The sequence below is a fragment of the Chiloscyllium plagiosum genome, unplaced genomic scaffold, assembly GCF_037043375.1.
Source record: "Chiloscyllium plagiosum isolate Xiang-an unplaced genomic scaffold, Cpla_swu_hap1 HiC_scaffold_30, whole genome shotgun sequence".
Taxonomy (NCBI): domain Eukaryota; kingdom Metazoa; phylum Chordata; class Chondrichthyes; order Orectolobiformes; family Hemiscylliidae; genus Chiloscyllium; species Chiloscyllium plagiosum.
Window position 1 is genome coordinate 18,274,715 of NW_028270168.1, and position 19,897 is coordinate 18,294,611.

The window sequence follows — 19,897 nt, forward strand, 5'->3', positions numbered from 1 at the left end:
CTAACAAGGGGCATAATTATAAAGGTGAAGGGCAGAAGAGGCAGGAAACCTCACAGTCTTTATAAAGTATGTGTATGAACACTTGAAATTTCATGTTATTCAAGAATGTTGACTCAGTTCTGGAAAGTGGGATTAGCTTAGATAGATTGAATGATTGTATAGACTGAAGGGCCTCTGCTGTGCTTTGTGACTCAAAGCTCTTAATCATGAAACTGATGTCAAGGTTCAAAGGTTGCAAATGAGGATACTGAGTAAGTAACAGAGGAAGATTGAATCAATTAGCTATGAAGATCACTGAAGCAAGCCATTGAAGAGACAATTGATCACCCTCTGTCCCTACTTTGGGCAATCTGCTGCAGAATATTTCTGCAATATGTCCTTGCAAGCCGCATATTCATCTATTCTAATATTCTTCAGGCTATTGACCTATTATTCCTCTGTAAACTTGAACTCATCCAAGCTATGTTGCTCATATTCTTATTTGTACCAAATCTTGTTTATCCAGGAGTTCTGTGTTCTAACTTACAGTAACGCAGGAGAAAGTGAGGACTGCATATGCTGGAGTACCAGTTGAAAAATGTGGTGCTGGAAAAACACAGCAGACCAGGCAGCATCCGAGGAGCAGGAGAATCGACGTTTCGGGCATAAGCCCTTCTTCAGGAATGAGGCTGGTGTGCCAAGCGGGCTGAGATAAAAGGTAGGGGGGAGGGAATTTGGGGGAGGGGCACTGGGAATACGATAGGTAGAAGGAGGCGAGGGTGAGGGTGATAGGCCGGAGAGGGGGTGGGGGCAGAGAGGTCGGGAAGAAGATTGCAGGTCAAGAGGGTGGTGCTGAATCTGAGGGTTGGGACTGAGATAAAGGTGGGGGAAGGGGAAATAAGGAAGCTGGAGAAATCTACGTTCATCCCGTGTGGTTGGAGGGTTCCTAGGCGGAAGAGGGGAGACGCTCTTCCTCCAGGCATCGTGTGGCCAGGGTCTAGCGATGGAGGCGGCCAAGGACCTGCATGTCATTGGCGGAGTGGGAGGGGGAGCTAAAGTGTTCAGCCACGGGGAGGTGGGGTTGGTTGGTGTGGGTGTCCCAGAGGTGTTCCCTGAAACGTTCCGCAAGTAGGCGGCCTGTCTCCCCAATGTAGAGACCACATCGGGTGCAGAGGATACAGTAAATGATGTGTGTGGAGGTGCAGGTGAATTTGCGATGGATATAGAAGGATCCATTGGAGCCTTGGGGGGAGGTGTGGGCGCCAAGTTTTGCACTTCTTGGGTGGTGGGGGGTGTGGAGGTTGGGTTGGTGGGGGGTGTGGACCTAGCGAAGGAGTCGCGGAGGGAGTGGTCTCTCCTGAATGCTGATAGGGGTGGAGAGAGAAATATATCCTTGGTGGTGGGGTCTGTCTGGAGGTGGCGGAAATGACGGATGATGTTACGATGTATCTGGAGGTTGGTGGGGTGGAAGGTGAGGACCAGTGGGGTTCTGTCCTGGTGGCGATTGGAGGGGGCGGGGTTCAAGGGCGGAGGTACGGGAAGTGGAGGAGATGCGGTGGAGAGCGCATCGACCACGTCGGAGGGGAAATTGCGGTCTTTGAAGAAGGAGGCTATTTGAGTTGTTCGGTGGTGGAATTGGTCCTCCTGGGAGCAAATGCGACGGAGGAATATGGGATGGTGTTTTTAGAGGGGGCAGGGTGGGAGGACGTGTAATCTAGGTAGCTGTGGGAGTCGGTCGGTTTGTAGTAAATGGCTGTGTTGAGTCAGTCGCCCGAGATAGATAGAAATGGAGGTGTCTAGGAAGGGGAGGGAGGAGTCTAAGCGTCTCATATATTTCTTGATGCAGCTCATTGTCACATTTTGTCTGATAACAGTTCTTTAAAGTTCCTTGACAGTTTTTAATCTTATTCCATTTAGGTAAGTTGCTATTGATATCACTTCCCAAGACAGAAAAGAATATGAGGTTTGGTTAGAGGGAATTAGACCAGGTTGTAATCAAAAAGGATGCAGTGATCTAGCTTTTCATCCAAAGGGAAGGACTGGAGGTCAGGACCTGCATCCATTGGACATACATGCGTCATACATATGACATGGATATCAACACAGAATACTATCATGTTGATGAGCAGATACTTGTACATTTGAGTAGCACCTTATTTTTTGTGTTATGCTAAAAATGCTTTAAACAAGGATCACTTACAAGCATATAGCGATCACATGGGATTCTCTGTGGACAATAGGATCTAATAAACAACAGTGAAAATGGCCACTTAATAGGTTCTTTTGCTCATAATGGTTGAGGGAAGAATATTAGCCAAGAAATCAGGCAACCCTCTACTCTTCTTCAAATAGATCCAGTTAAAAATCACACAACTTTGTCCACCCCAGTCCAACACGGCACCTCCAAATCATCAAATAGACCCAGGAATCCTTAATATTTCCTCATTTGTCTTGATTTAGAATCTCAACAAAAGACAGTTCCAAATTTTCAGAAGGTTCTGTTAGATTTCCACTTCAACTCCAAGAAGCAAACTTAATAGTCAAGGCCTCAAATCCCAAGGTTTCAGAGAATTCTATGCCAACTTCTGCAAATATGCAATTCAAGACTTCTTTTCCAAACATGCCAATTTAGAGTTTATCTTATTTTTAAAATTATTTTTCAGGATGTGGGCTTTGCTAGCAAGACTGGTATTTCTGCTGTTTCCTAGTTGCCTTGAAAAGGTGGTGATGTGCTTTCTTGAAACACAACAGTCCATGTTGTAAAGTGCTCTCACAATGCTGATGGTAGAAAATTCCAGGATTTATTCCAGTAACAATTATGTAATGGTGATATATATCTAAATTAGATGTCTGACTTGGATGTGATAGTATTCCACTATGCATCTGCTGCCATCATCTTTAAGGTTGTGGGTTTGGGAGGTTCTATTGCAAAATACTTCATGTGTAGTTGCAGTGCAGGCTGTGGTTAGTACAAACTGAAGCCAATCAATGTGGTTGACTGTTTAGTGGCCATTCAGTTAAAGAACAATTAGGCATACGCAATAAATGCCAGAGTGACGAGTGATACCCTCATCTCATGAAAGAATAATTGTGTCACAGTAGGAGAGTTAAGAGTATGCCGCTGGAGAAGCACAGCCGGTTTAGGCAGCATCTGAGCAGCAGGAGAATTGACATTTCGAGCATAAGCTCTTCATCAGAAATGAGGCTTGATTCTCCTGCTCCTCAGATGCTGGCAGACCGGTTGTGCTTTTCCAGCACCCCATATTCTGATCTCCGGCATGTGCAATCCTCACTTTCTCACAGTAGTAGCGTTCACTGTGTCAGAAGATCCAGGTTCAAGCCCCACCTGCCCCAGTAACATGTCATAACACACTTGAACAAATTGATTAAAAATATCTATACTGAATGCAAGGTGGGCAGGTGCCAGAAGGTTAATTTAATGGATGAGAGGCTAATTAAACCAAACACTTTGTAGAGTTTAAGTGTGATGGGGAAAAAAAAAATCACAAAAACATCAAATGACTGCTTTGTTTTGGATAGTGCCAAACACCTTATGACCTGTTGCTGCTAAACCCATCAGCCATATGAACCGTATTACAGTCCTGTCTTGTGCCTTATAGAGGATAGAAAGGGAGTCAGGCGCTGAGTAATTCACTGCAAATTATTCTGAAGTGCAATAGTAGTCACATTATGTAAGTTGATAGTCTAGCTTAGTCTCTATAATATAAAATATAGATTACAAATGACAACCTGTTGGCTGCTCGTCCCAGTTTGGCCTGAACTTGTCGAATTACTTAAGGTGCAAATAAGAAAATACAAACAATAAAACAGCAGCTGCCAGCAAGGTGAATCAAGTACACGACTAAAGAATTCTGTGGGGTCTACAAATAACAGGCACTGCATAATGCTAAGATTTTTACCTTTTCCATTCCCAACAAATGGCTGAGCATTTCCTTCTTTTTGAATGTTGGCATATCATTGGTGAGTAGAGCCTCAGTCACATCCAGTATCCTTTTCTCATGATGCATAATCTGCTTCTGTTGCTCACGGTTAAATAAAATATCACGTAGCTCTTTTACAATGCTGAATAGAAAAACCAAAATAATAATTAAATGCACCAGATGTAACACATGCTGTGGATCAGGACAGTGACTATAATTCATGCTGCAGGAATATGTAGGCTTAGCGAGAGTAAATATAACTTACACAGTGGGTGAAAGTTACCGACAGTAATTCATATCGAGTGGGTCATAGTGCCAGTAACATACACTGTGGTGGGTCAGACTGACAGTAATTCACAATGGAGATGGGGGTGGGGAGAAGGTTGAGAGAGTAACAATAATTTACACGAGGTTAGGGGAATGAATACCCATAACTTACAATGTGGATGGGGATATTGATCATAACTCAAATGATGTGAATTAGAGTGACGATAACTCAGTGAGTAGCGGATCAGAATGACAGTGACACTGCAAAAAGTGAGTGACAGTAACCAGGTTGTGGTGGGTCAGTGAGCAAACTACTTGGTGGAATAGAGTGATGTGAAAATCCAGATTTTCACAAAGTTGTAAACACTCTATGAGCCCTTAAAAATGGTGAGCAGGATTCAGTGTAGAAGTTATGCTGTGATTTCTGACATTCAATTCTGGCTGATTGGGGAAGGGAGCATAGTGTGACTCACATGAAGGAAACTTGAACTCAGCAGGGCCATTTGAATTTACAAGAGTTCAAATCATTTTATGCGGTAGCAAGAGCTTAAACCCATAGTGTGGGAGACATGGACTTTTACAGTTAACATTATTTCTTGGACGACTGATAAGGTCTGTAAAACTGTCATGATGTGGAGTTATTTAAACACAGAACCTTTGAAAATGGAAACAGCATGCCTGTGATACTGCATAAAACTTTGTTCTGCTAGTTAAGCTGCTGTTTGTTCACACTACCCCAAGGACTATCATTATATCATGAATGCCTGGCAGTTTTTCACAAGCTATAATTATCTCAGCTGCAGGTCATAAATCCACTTTTATTAACAGCTCAAAAAGGTTATTTAGAGATTAGTAGTCTCTGATGTGCAGTAATTAATAGTTTTTTTAATATGAGGGCTTAATAACGCGAGGACATTTAAAAGTTTGAATAGGTTTTCATGAATGGAAACTTTTTTTAAACATGGTGAAGGCTTTAATAGATATTTAGACCTTTATTTTATTCAATCCCAACATGCCTTCTGAGTTCAGTTCATGATGGATGTTGGATGAGTTGAAAAAATGAGGTTAAGGACTAGGGGTACTAAGCAGGTTGGCAAAGTTGATATTATGTTCATTTGGGCTAGATAAAGGGTGAGCATGAGCTGGCATGGGGTCATGAAGGTTGCATTCAAAGTGGGTGGGGTGGGTTAAAACGTAATAGAAAATGTTCAAACCATGGTGCCTTTTAAACAGATCCTTCAGCACTCAACAATCCTTGTGGCTATTTGCACGTCTGCAGTGCAGCAGGCCTGACTCTATCCTGGACACACACTCCCCAGAACGAAGTACGCTCAATTTTAGGGAGCTTCTCCTGACATGCACTACCTACATGGGAGCGAAGGTCCAACCTAATTTTCACTGTGGTTGACCAAACTGAAAGTAAACGATGCTCTCAGTTGGAGAGGACAAAGCAACTCATGCTACATTGGGTCGGAGTGACAGCTGCTTGCATTGCATGTTATAAACCACAGTAGTAGTATCCACCTATTCAGCTCAAGGCGAATCTGCTTATAGTGCATGATGTTCCTCTGGATAGCTTCAAGCACTAGACAGAATTCCTCGTATGTTGTGAGATTGAGATTTTCCAGAGAGCTGTACTTCATTGGTTGCTGTTTGTGAGCCATGATGATGTGCCTAATACAGTCTTGCACATGGATCAAGGGCATCCTAGGGCCTGATTCGCCCTCATCTTTCAACTGAAATAAAGAATTTCACAGCATAGTGTTAAAGGGAAGTTTACCTCTAGGATAAATCTAAAATTAAAGTAAAATGTACAGGTAAAAAATGAAACATTGATTAACAATTGGTTTAAGCATATCAATTTATATCAACAAATTCTATCAATTACATGATAGATGACTTACCATGAAATTTGTAATCCCTTTTTTTCAAAATCTTGGACCAAAAATGGGAAAAGGACTACTTTAAAGCAAGAGCTGTTGAAGGAGTTGCTGCACTTTTAAAAACAGTTTACTGGAACTCATTGTGCGTTGTATTTACAGTATTGCTTTGTTTAAGCAGTGTGGGAGGATGTCCAAGAGCACCATGAGCATGTACTTCTCCCAGAAACAGTATTGATTGGTTTATGCAATCAGGAACAATTGTGGAGGCCAGGGGTTATCTACATGATAACAACATTCGGAATAGCTCCTGGACAGATGAACAGAGAGCGAGTGAACAATACAGCGGTAGAAGTCTCCACACTGCAGAAGTCAGCATCACTTTCTCCCTGCAGTGAAGTAACCATGACGTGGAAGATTACTTCTTCCACTGGCTATAAGCTGTTGCTTCTAACCAGTGACTGAAAGACTGAATGAGTATGCAAATAGCCCTATGTCTGCAGGAAAGAAATGGAAGAACTTGGAAAGAATAAGAAACCTGAAGATTGTGGAGAAAACAATAAGATACCTCGTCGAATCCTGTAGACTGGTGCTACTGAACTGTCTTTCACCAGTATTTTTCCCACAATCTACAACATCCATGCGTTTTGGTTGTAATATGTGATCATAAGGTTTTGAGAAGGAGATTACAGGTTCAGCTAGTAGACTTAAACGTTGATAATTAAGAGGTTTATTTGCCTACCATTAAAATAGATTTCTTTGTAATAAGAAGACTCTTGTAAACTCCCACCAAATCTTGGAGTTTGACAGGAAATCTGGGGACATTGAGTAACTTTGTGAAATCTTTAATTTTCATGATGTGTTGGGGGCTTGAATATATTCCCATCATTTTTTATTCATTCATGGGATCAGGGCATCACTGGCTAGGCCAACATTTATTGCCCATCCCGACATTTATTGCCCATCCCTAAATGCTCAGATGGCAATTCAGAGCCAACCACATTGCTGTGGGTTTGGAGTCACATGTAGGCCAGACCAAGTCAGCATGGTAAATTCCTTCCCTAAAAGGACATTAGTGAACAAGACAGGTATTTCCCCAACAATTGACAATGGATTCATGGACATCACTAGACTCTTCATTCCAGATTTTTATTCAATTCAAATCCCACCATCTGCTATGGTGCAATTCAAACCCAGAACATTACTTAGGCCTCTGGACTAACAGTCCAGTGATCATATCACTAGGTCTTGCATCCCCTGAAATATGTACTCACTGAGGTGGATTTAAATGCTAAATTCAGAAGTGTGTATCTTATTCTATAATTTATGATATTAATAATTACTTTATAATAAAAGCTGCGGTTGGTAACTGGAAATTGATTTTTTTTCTGAAGAATAACTAAGTTACCATTTTAAACCGTGCTAATTTTCTTGCGCTTAGTACAAATAATTGTTATATAAATGATTGATTGCTCCCTATGGAATGCAATTTGCCTGTATAGATGCAACATCTAGTAACACTGCAGTGCTCAGTGATATGTAACTTGCTCACTGGGATCTTTGTCAGCTGTCTGATGTATTCTCAGACTTTGGAAGATAAATTGCTTTCCGAAGACATGGCTTTGACCATCATATTTTGAGTAAAGATTATTACATGACAAGTTAAACAGTAAAATAACTGCCAATTCATTAAAATTACAAACTGAAACTTAATTCCTGACTGCAAACTAGTAAAAGAAGCCATGTTTTATTAACCTTAATAACACTAAGGCTGAGCCAATGTTAGCAGCCCAGAACACTGACAAGGTGGTTAGTTGGAAAAGATAATCAACTCTAAATTGGACAAGTGCTGCATATTTCTCTGAATGTTCAACTGTCAATCAACAGTCAAAACATAAAACCGAAATATCTGCCAACAGAAAACTCAAAGGTATTGGTGGTTTAGCAATCATCTGTTTCTGTAAACAGGTGAACATCCTGAGCTGAGAAATTGTCAAAGATCACTGATAATGTCTGTTAATATCTGCAGAAACTAACACCTCATTACTCAACAGCCCTGAGCTGCCTCATTCTGATCAGTCACCTCCCACTATATGCAAATGAGGCAATTGAAATGACTGTTACATTCCATCTAAACATCTATAGCTTCTCTTTCAACAATAATAAACAAAATTTTAGTGATTAACTTAAAATGATCATCTCAAAATCTTGATAAAAAATATACATACATTAAAAGATTTCTTTATCAAAGAGGACAAATTTTTAATTTTGCATCAAGACTGTTACTATTCAAATAAGAGCATGCCTGAAGTAGTCACATAACATACCGACCGCTATAATCCTTCTTGGCTGACTGGAGTTCCAATCGGCTTTTTTTTTTGGTGAAGCTTACTTTGTCCCTTGATCAGTTTGTTTAGAGAAGTCCTATAGTTGCTCATATAGCTATAAGTTGGTGCTGTGTGACCTGTGCAGATGTTGCATTTTACATTTCGGGGGAGGGGGGGGTTGTGATTTTGAGGGGTTGGTTAGCTCAGTTGGCTGGACAGAAGGTTTGCATTGCAGAGTAATGGCAGTAGTGTGGGTTCAATTCCTACACTAGCTGAGGTTACAACGAAGGACTCTCCTTCTCAACCTCCTCCCCTACCTGAAGTGTGGCCTCCCTCAAGTTAAATCATCACCAGTCATTTCTCTGTACTGAGGGAGCAGCCCATGGCTCACTAGGATAACAGTGACCTTACTTTGGCTGTGATTGCCACTGACTCAACCGAAGCAGAACACACTGTCGCATTTAACAACTTCTGCCCTTCTGATGACAGGAGCAAGATAAAATTCATAAATAATACTGTCCCACTCTCCTGTAGCATTACACCATAATATAACAATGCAAGCTCATCAAGGTGAAGCACGTTAGTGACAAGGAATGGAATAAATTCAATTGCAATAATAAACTTGCAAGGTGAAGCCTATGAATTTTCTTGCAACAATGTGCTTCAGCCACTGACTTTACACATCCAAAAGTAATCTAAATGAGAGAATGTATTGGTTTTTAGCAAGTTTTGAGATTGGTGTTTTTCAATTAGGGTTAGAAATGGAGTTTTTGATTCTGATCAGAATTTCTAGGTCCTATATTGTGCAGTTGGACATTTTTTCTGTTTTCCACACCTATGATCCACATTGCTATTTTGAAAAAGGTTTGTACCTAGCATTAAAGTTAGAAAAGATTTTGTGTGTATGTCCGTTTTAAACTAAAGACAGATGGCTAATCATATTTCACACAGGAATCATACATAGAATTTGATTCATTTGGAAGCACTAGCTGATGAAGGAGCAATGCTCCAAAAGCTAGGGCTTCCAATTAAACCTGTTGGACTGTAAGCTGGTGTTGTGAGATTTTCAACTTTGTACAGCTCAGTCTAACACCAGCATCTCCAAATCATAGAATTTGATCTCAGAGCTCTGCACTAGGAACTACAGTTCTATGTTAGTGCTGCACCAGAAGTATTTTTGCTTCTTGGCTCAAGTCATACCTCAGGCATTAGAGATGTATCGTCAGTCAAAGTATGCCTCTTCTCCTCTTGCTCTATCATTGCTTGCTCCAGGTTTGAAGTCACTGCGGCAACCATGATGTTTGCAAAGATAAAAGATGCTCCAATGATGAAGATGAAAAGGTACAGTGCACCCCAGTACATTGTTGCTCCATCCTTTTGCCTGGAAATAAGACAGTTTTGTGAATATCAATGTGGCATTCTTTTCCTCAGTGGCACTGTTTAGTTGGGAGTTGTCATAAACAGAACACTTAAGTATGTTTTGCAGCATCTGTTACATAGTTTGTCTTACAGTCTTTCAAAACTGCAGGAAGGACCAGATCAGTCCTTGATCTATGTAGTTGAACGAGAAGATTCTGGCCACAGTTCATCTTGGCAATGAAATAATTTCCACTCTTCATATATTCCAGACTGCAACACTAGAAAAATCAACTAATTTGCTAATTCTATAAAGGCAGGTCTGAATTCTAAATTTTGCACAGTATACTTCATGTTAAAAAGGTGTAGATGTGAGTACCATACATAGAAACTGTAAACCACTTATATAGGATAAATGCACCATAATGACAGATAGTTCAAGGACAAAGATGGAGAAAATTGGGTAAAGTATTCTGTGGACTTTGAAAAAATATGAACCAATTTCAAGAAGTGCTTGAGGTGCAGTGGTAGTGTCCCTACCTCTAGACCAGAAGACCCAGTCCCACTGCTCCAGAGGTGTGTCATAACATCCCTGAACAGGCTGATTAAAAATACCTATACTTCACTGGAAGGACTTCTGATGATGCATTATTGGTCAGGGGCTTCTCACATATAAAAACAGCAGCTTGTTAACTGAAGTTACCTGAGCCCTAGCGACTGGCTTGGGCTGATTGGAATTGGTTCAGCTCATCTCAGAGGAAAGCAAGGCAAGTAACATAAGTTATAAATCCTTATTTTGTGGAAGATTAATGAGATTATGCTAATGATGTCCTTGGGCTGGAGCCTACAATGAAAGGCTGGGATTCTTTGAATTGTCATCCATGCCAGATTCTCACTTTGCAATATATTTGCAAATCAATAGAGTACATAACTTGGAGGAAAATTTGCACAGAATACATCTATATGCAACTGCTTCCTTTGTTCTTCTAAAACTGTTCTTACAATTAATCTTGTACCCCAAAGTGAAAAAACAAACACAAGTCTGGACTGTGTCTGGAGAAGAACAGACTTACACAAATTGTTCATAAATTTGCACCCATCCATCTTGTGTGATGCAGATGAACAGCGAGTACATAGCTTTCTCCAAACTCCCAAATGATTCTGGAACTGCAGTGCTAAATATGATCACCCCAAACACAGCGAATACCTGCAAAACAAAAGATCTCATTTTCTGCAGCTTGAATGGGAAGATATTGAAGCTGACAAAGGAAGTTAATTAATACCCACAGTGCTGGGTAGCTGTAATGAGTTCAGTGAAATAAGTGGATATAGCTTAAGGCTTACAATAGAATATATTATTGTACAAACCCTTTGGATGGAACTTTAAAATTTGACAGGCATGTTAAACAGATGTTGCGGAAATAATTGAAGTCTAGGAAAACAAAAATCATTTCCAGGCTATGGTGAAACCAGGGTGGTATTTAATGAAGGTGAAAGGAATGTTGCTTGCTGGAGAGCTGGCAACATCTCATTCCCTTTTTAGGGAAGGTTGAATTAAGTCTAAGAGTGTGGTGCTGAAAAAGCACAGCCAGTCAGGCATCATCTGAGGAATAGTAGAGTCGATGTTTCGAGCATAAGCTCTTTATCTTCCTGCTCCTCAGATGCTGCCTGACCGGCTATGCTTTTCCAGCACCACAATCTTCGACTTATCTCCAGCATCTGCAGCCCTCAATTTCTCCTAGTTGAATTTTTCAGGCACTTAATTGGTGATTGGACGATCTTCCCTGGGATTAGTGACTCTGCGGGCAGAGATGCTGCCCAACTACAGGAGTGGTGTGACACCTACCAGAGGTGTAGGATCATTGCTGTTTCCAGGCCCCAGATGGATGATGGCAGATGAGAGGTTGGGATCATGGGATCAGCAGCAAAGGCAGGAGTTGGCTCTCAGTAGACCTTCTCCTTCCTGAGACTGGCTCCATTGATCAGGCACTGGGATATTGGATGAGGACAGCGCCTCACACCCTCACTTGCTGTTCCCTAACGGGTCCACGAAACAAATCCCACACCAGTCTGACTGTAATACTCTCTGTATGTTGAGTTCACTGCCAGTTGCATTTTTCACATCAGGAGTGGTGGGATGAAGCCCTTAAGTGAGCAACTAATGGCCACTGAAGGCCCTCAGTTGGCCACAGGTCAGGAAAGTGCATGGTCCTCGCTCAACCAACTCAATGCATCCTGTGACTAAATCTACCCTAGCGAAAGGCAATAAATTTGGCTCAAGATTTTTTTTTTTTAAAAGAATGGAGAATGCAGAAAGAAGAGGGGATATAGGGAGTTGAGGAGCTCCAAAGCTTTGAGAGGAATGTGTTTGAGCAAGGGAAGTACACAGAGTAACAATTTCACCACTGTAGGAATTCAGGGAAGGTGAAGAATGGGCGAGATGAACAAAGATCAAAAGTTCAGAAGATGATTGACCATAACAGTATCAATAAAGTTGGGTAAAAAAAAAAAATCTACTATTCGACCAAATAATACAATATATTTAATTTCAGCAATGGATACGGCTGTTGATATGGTGCATAATAACACTGCCGTCTACTTTGGAAAATAGTGACATGCTCAAGGAAACACCTTCAATCCAGGCAACATTTAAAATGGAGATAACCCAGATACTGTGGAAAAAGCCAGAAAGTTAAGCCATCATTTCTTTAATTCACCTTCCATTACAAACCTCTTTAGTATTTGAGAATTCAATTCTGGTTCTTTAAATGGAAACATAGCTTTGTTCTGTGCTTACCTGTGATGGGGTGAGGTCGAGCTACACCTCAGGAAATAAATTTATTAATTTCTATGCATTACCACAGTGTTTCCATTCTGTATGAAGTAATGGAATAAGCAATCAACAGTGAAATTCATCTGTATAAGCACATCCTTGTTATCTGTAACTGTCATGGATTCAGCACTAAAACTCCCGATTAAATGATTTTCTTGACTTTTTGAGCAAGTGACAACACAAGTGAATTATATTAAACTCTGCAGTGAATTTCAATTTCCAAAAGGCTTTTAATTTTAAAAGGCTGCAAATTTCAATAGCAATGGAGATTCATAGTAATGCATAGAAATAATAAATTTATTCCGAGGTGTAGCTAGACCTCACACCACAGGTGATCACCGGGAAGCACAGAACAAACTATTGAAGGTGTTTCCTTTAGCATGTCACCATTTTCCAAAGTAGACAGCAATGTTATTATGCATTATATCAACAGCCGTAACCATTGCTGAAATTAAATATATTGCATTATTTGGTAGAATAGTAGATTCTGTCACTGGACTAGCAATCCAGTTGCTCAGACTAATGGTCTGATGACAAGGGTACAAATCCCACCACAGCAATAAATCGATAAATCTGCAATAAAAAGCACAAAACTATCACTGATTGTTGTGAACTCCATTTTGGTTTGCTAATGCCCTTGACAGAGGGAAATCTACAATTCTTACCTCGCCTGAAAAGTTGTCTGGTCTACCAGACTCACAGTCATGTGGCTGACTCTTAACTGCCCTCTAAGATTTGCTGGCAAGCTACACATTTCAAGGGCCACTTGGGATGGGCAACAAATGGTGGCTTGCCAGCAATGCCTACAACTCATCAAACAATAATACAAAAAGTGGGTCTGCAGGTGCCTCCATCTGTTTTGTCAGATCTTTTTTAAAAATACAGATATCATATTAACCCATTTTCTGTCACATCCCTAACGTCCACTGGCTTTCCATATTGATTATAAGTATATCATAAATCTCGTAATGTGTCTTAGTACTTTAGGATAATTAACTATCTCTGGGGATGTATTAGTTCAACTAGCTTAATACTTCATCTTATTTGTTGAAATATTATTTTACTTGTAATGCATCTGTTTGGAGAGGGCATATCCTTCATGTCGACCCTTCTGAATCCTTAAGCATTCAAATTATTTTTCACTTATTCTGTTTCAAACAAATTTTGTGATTTTCACCTATTCTCTTGTAGCCCTCTTGTTGCTGTGGTGTTGAAATCATGTTTTACTGTTACTTTATTGCCTTGGCTGCTGTGCAATTTTCAGGTCTCTCTATTTTAGTCTGAGCATCCTGTAATGGTCTTCTGTTTGCTGGCTAGGTTACAATCCCCAATTCCAGGTCAGCAGCCCAGAAGTACACACGATGGGAAACTGATGATCTTCCCAGAGGTGGCCAATTAAGAAGCTGTGTTCCTCTTTGGAGTGGATTGCTGATTTTGCTCCAGGCGCAGGTGTGAGAAATTCCCTGTGAGGCAGAAAGAGGCCAGGGATCTGGCCTGAACAGTTTCCCCCATGTTTCTAAACTCTTCACCTCCAAATATCTCCAGAGAGATAGGAAATTCAGCTAAATGGGTTTCTTGCATATGCCTCAATTAGCCACCTTTTCACCCCCTACAGACTTTGGAAAACGAACGATTCTCTTCAGCCCATCTTTAAGAATGGGCTTAGCATTCACTTACAACTGCTTGGTCCAAATTAACATCTGGGTGTAGATAATTTTCAGTTACTCTGTATACCTTTCCCATTTCTTATACATTTTCTTGACCAGTTATATCTTCCAACTGACTAGACAATTTAGATTTTCCAAAATAAATAATTTTGTTCTTAAATATCTTATTGAACTCTCTTCAAAGCATAAAACTGCACTTACTCTTAAGGTGACCTGCAGTCTACACAGCATATTCCTCATGTTAGTTTGCATTTGTAAACTCAGTGATGATTACCCAGATTTTTGCCTTGTTGGAAAGGCTGGCATTAGCTGCCTTCACAGCTGTGTGATTACAGTGAAGTGCTTGAAAGCTGAACTGTGCAAAATTAATCAGGTAAGAGTAAGTCTGTACCTTGTGGATTTGTTTGGATAGCCAGGGTACTTTTTTTGGAGGTAAGGTTCCACTTTGGATTTGGTCCCAGGGCATTTTAGGGGGAAGGCAAGTTGTCTTTTGGAAGAGGTAAGGCACCTTTGGGAGAAGTAAGGTTCCCTTTGGGATTATTAAAAAGTAGACAAGCATAAACCCATTGAGACCGTCATGCTGTCAAAGCTATCCAAAAAATTTTTTAAAAAAGTTTAAAGCAATTTAGTCTACTTGCTGACATAAGACATAATAGCATTTGATGAAGGAATTCCAATGAATTGAATGTGTTTTTTAGGTAACGCTTTTAAAAAACAAACATATAATCAATAGACATGTGGAACTTCATTATATGTCAGCATGAGGTTTCCCCATGTTGGACGTTGGTCGAGTTGGTAAGGCCATTGTACATCAAGGGAAATATTATCTATCGTTTGAGATGGTCTTAAGCTCACACTTGTGTGATGAAGTTATTTGTTAATTATCAGCTGAAGTTTGGACAATGTTCAGGCCTTCCAGGGTATGGATACAGTCTACTTGGTTAGTAAGTTTGTAGATGGCACCAAAATTGGTGGCATAGTGGACAGTGAAGAAAGTTATTTAAGATTACAAAGAGAACTTGATCAACTGGATCAATGGGTTGTAGAATTGCAGATGGAGTTTAATTTGGATAAATGCAAGATATTGTATTTTGGTAAAACAAATAAGGGCAGGCCTATACAATCAGTTCTGCTATAACGTGAATTGGCTTTAACACTATTGAAGAATTTAGACCTTATGTGTAGAACACAAATTTTCCTTACTGACTATAACATGATTCTGGTCTCATGAGTTTCAATGGCAGGGCTATAGTGCGGTTTTTCTTATAACACGAAATCACACGAGAACAAAATTACTGCGTTATATCAGAACTGACTGTACAGTCAAAAGGGAAGCCCTGGGTAATGTTGTAGAACATGAGTCTAGGAATTCAGTTACATAATTCTTTGAAATTTGCATTATAGGTAAGTAGCGTGGTTAAGAAGATGTTTAGCACGGTTGCCTTCATTGCTCAGACCTTTGAGAACAGGAGTTGGGATGTGATGTTGAGGTTGTACAGGACATTAGTGAGGCCTTTCTGGAGTACTGTGTGGAGTTCTGGTCACCCTGTAATTGGAACGATATTATTAAATTGGAGAGGGCTGAGAAGAAATTTACTAGAATATTCCCAGCAATGGAGGGTTTGAGTTATAAAAATAGGCTGGACAAGATAGGACTTTTTTCACTGGAGTGTAGGAGATCGAGAGCTGAGCTTATAGAGGTTTATAAAATCATGATGGGGCAGAGATAAGGTGAATAGCAAGGGTCTTTTTCTTAGGGCGGGAGAGTTCAAAACTAAGGGGCAATTTCTTTTTAAGGTGAGAAGAGAAAGTTTTAAAGATGACACAAAGGGCAATGTATTTACATAGAGTGGTTTATGTGTGGAATGAACTGGCAGGGAAAGTAGTGGATAGAAGTACAATTACAAAATTTAAAAGACATTTAGAGAAGTACATGAATAGCAAACGTTTGGAATGGATAGGGGCCTAATGCAGGTAAGTGGGACTAGTTTATATTGCAACATTGTCAGCGCGGACTAGTTGGATCGAAAGGTTTGTTTCCATGCTGTATAACTCAATGTCTCTATAAAGTATCTGAGGAGTCGCAAATGGAGCTGAACACTGTGCAATCATCAGCTTTTTTTCCCAATTCTGAATTATGGTGGAGGCAAGTCAGTAGTCGACCTGCTAAAGATGTTTGGGCCCAGTAGACTAGCTTGAGGAACTCCTGAACTGATGCTCAGAAACTGAGATGACTGATCTCCAACAACCATAACCATCTTCCTTTGTGCTATGTATGACTCCAACCAGTACAGAGGACTTCCTGATGATTCCCTTTGACTTCAGTTCTGCTTGGACTTCTTGATGCTATACTTAGCCAAATGCTGTGTTGCTATCAAGGGCAGTCACACTCATCTCATCACTGGAGATGTGCAGTTCATGTCGTATCTCCCAATTATCTGACCTTTCCAGCTTATTTGCACATTATTAATAACGTGATTCAGACATTTTTTTCCAGCAAGATTTGGCCCGTTGAAATCTGTTACTCAATAGTATAATCGTGGGAGAACCAGACATAGTCCGAATATAGATGCCTGGCTAATCAGTCCATTTTTGATAGAAAAGAGTCAACAGCTCAAGTATTAGCCTTAATTTTGTATATTTTATATTCATTTTCAGTTTATCACACTTCACAGATGGGGCACAATGAGTAAAACAGTTCTCACTTGACATTATTTTCTGTTTGTGTGAATAAACAGCATCGTTGAGAAATGAGACTGCAACTTACACAAGCTCTTAAATGTAGAACACAAACTCTCGTAGTAGCATCTCAGAATTCACAGCTGTGAACATGGTGTATAAAAATACTAAGAACATGGAGAAAAGTTGCCTGTACCATAATACATGGTCTTAACATCTGGACTATCTACTTCTGATACTTAAGGATAAAATCTTATAAATGACTGAACGCAGTAACAAACAAACATTTGGTGCTTTGGTATCATACTAAATCAATTATTCCTGCATTAAAACTACATTTTCTAACTGCACATTCATATTAGTCCGAGTGGTTTCCAGACTAGAGTGGTCTGCAAAAAAAATCTCATGGTCTTCAGGATTGTGGGAATGAGGCAGCAATATAATAAAAAAAAAGCAATGTATATTTACTGATTAATTGGTGGGGGTCTTGAAATGGGAAAGCCACGCATCAGCTTGAACTGAGCTCACTACACCTGGCTGGAATCCAATAGAAATAATGATGCAAAAACTGTATTTTTTTAAAATTTTCTGACGCGTGCCACAATCGCAAATGGAATCTTAGATGACTATCATTCTTAACCTCACTAATACCTTCTTGATTTCAGTCCTGACAATCCCAGAGTCAGAACAATCACAAGTAAACCTTTGTTTGTTAAGGTTCTATGTTTTTTTAAAAAAAAATAGCAGATATCACATCTTGTCCTAAAAGGTTACTTGAGAAAAGCAGTTGCACTAGACAACAGGATGTGTGCTGTACGAGGTCCTTGAGACATATTATGAGTAGCACCTGCATAGATGCAAACGTTACTTACTTGTACTCACCAATGTGATCAGGATGAGCAGGAAGATAACATTGGCCATGTCGGAAACTGACTGGATGATTACCTGCACCATAATGGCCAGACCCTGGATCGCAGCTAAACTCCGCACCATACGCAGAGCTCTCAGTACTCTAGAATAATCAACAAAAGGGCCTTATTTAATCACAAGCTTTAAATGAAAAACTACATGCGAGTCAAACATTTCTGAGCAAAATAACTACTGGACTTTTTCATGAAAATATTCATAAATTCAACAGTACTTACTTTTTAATTTCATTGTAAAACACATCAGACTTGCTTTAAGCAAAACTGATGTTCTCACAGTTCCATGTGAAAAATGAGTAGATTTTGCTCTATTTTGAAATGGGAGCTAACAACAAAATGGTGTTTTGTCCTGCTTTGTACAAACTAATTTCATCAATGGCATGACTAAGACAAAATCATTAACCATTGCGCATCAATAATAATCCTTCTTTCACACTTCAAGAATCAACAGAAATTTAAACCCAGTAAATACTGATGTTAAAATAATCTTTCAAACTATTACAGAAAATTTTAAGAATGATGATATAAGCTTTTTGACTTGCACTTATCAGGACAATTTGCAAGAAAACCCAAAGGAAAATCAACATTTGTAATGTATGAAAGGAGTGTGCTAATTCATTGACAAGGGAATTCTGATTGGTATAGATGTTATCGTGGATCTTGCGCCAATTAATGATGACTGCCAAGCTTTGTTTAATTTTAAAATAGGCAGGTTGACTCCAATTGTCAAAGCATTGCCCTGAGAAATGAACAAGTGAGTGACTGTCACCTATTTTATTGAGTGTATATTTCTTTTTTGTCTGTAAAGGTCAGGGTCCTGTCTGAATTAGGATATAGCTTCCAGTACACTGAATGTGTCACATTGTAATCCCGACTTCGACTCAACCAATTTAGATTTCTTTGTGTTGCAATATTGTCCAGTCACAGAATCACTTCTATTATTAGACACTGTGTTGCGAGTTCAGCACTCTCTACTCATACAGCATAAATGTTGATTTCCTATAGCAAGAGCATTCTTGTGAATTGTCCTGAGAAGTGCAAGACAAAATACTTTGACAAATTGTCTTTTTTCTGCAATACTCAAGTTTTACACCACTGAACAACTGCCAATTATGGTATAATGAAATTTCACAGACATGATCATACAGTTAAAAATCACACAACACCAGGTTATAGTCCAACAGGTTTATTTGGAAGCACTAGCTTTCAGAGCGCTGCTCCTTCACAACCATCTGATGAAGGAGCAGTGCTCCGAAAACTAGTGCTTCCAAACAAACCTTTTGGGACTATAACTTGTCGTTGTGAGATTTTTAACTTTGTACACCCCAGTTCAACACCAGCATCTCCAAATCAGGACTAAATAGGCGCTTGATGACTGAGCAATTCAGAAATGAGCTTTTTTGATGCACAAGCACGCATTATGGTATTCATAACACACATCAAATCAGGCTCGGCTAGAGTGGAAGTCAGGAGCAGCACATTTCTCCAATTAACAAAAATACAAAGGGAAGGCATAAGTATCACTATGTCCTGATCTGGAGTTAATGGCTGCATAGGGAAATAATGCCAAGACTGTACTGTTAGAGACAGAAAGAAAAATTAAAACTTTTTAAAAATAGTTAATTTTACTAATTTCAGGGCATAATTTACCAGCAGGAATTAATCCAAAGAATGGGGCAACGGAATGGATCAAGTTGTGATCCCAGGAGATTGGGGGGAGGGGGAAGCCAAGATGGCAGCGACCTAGTAGGTCTACCCTGCTGAGCTCTGCACCAGAACCCAGACAAAGTGGGGCACTCACCCTCTCTTTATTATCTAATGCGGTAGAAATAATTATTTTTGACCCCTAGAATTATCCTGTGTTAATTTAAATTTATTAGGAAAATGACTAAAGGGAAGGGAACGCGAGGATCGCAATAAGCAGGGATCCCACCCCCGGACACACCAGTGGCTGCAGCGTCAGCCTCCGCGATCACCCCAGTGGACTTACCTATGGAGCAGAGCCTGATCTCGGAGTTTGTGAAACTCTGAGAGAGGATTGA

The 19,897-nt window shown here is 40.0% G+C and overlaps 1 protein-coding gene across 1 annotated transcript in view; it reads right to left on the reverse strand.

The window, feature by feature from the left end:
* The window catches only part of LOC122563580 (cation channel sperm-associated protein 4-like), a 73,881-nt gene that overhangs the window by 1,476 nt on the left and 52,508 nt on the right, over positions 1-19,897 (reverse strand). The window contains exons 6-10 of the mRNA XM_043717487.2: positions 17,812-17,941; positions 10,824-10,957; positions 9,595-9,775; positions 5,712-5,923; positions 3,900-4,062 (exon numbers count right to left, since the gene is read on the reverse strand). Of these exons, the coding sequence (XP_043573422.1) occupies positions 3,900-4,062; positions 5,712-5,923; positions 9,595-9,775; positions 10,824-10,957; positions 17,812-17,941 (820 nt within the window). The remainder of the gene's footprint in view (positions 1-3,899; positions 4,063-5,711; positions 5,924-9,594; positions 9,776-10,823; positions 10,958-17,811; positions 17,942-19,897) is intronic.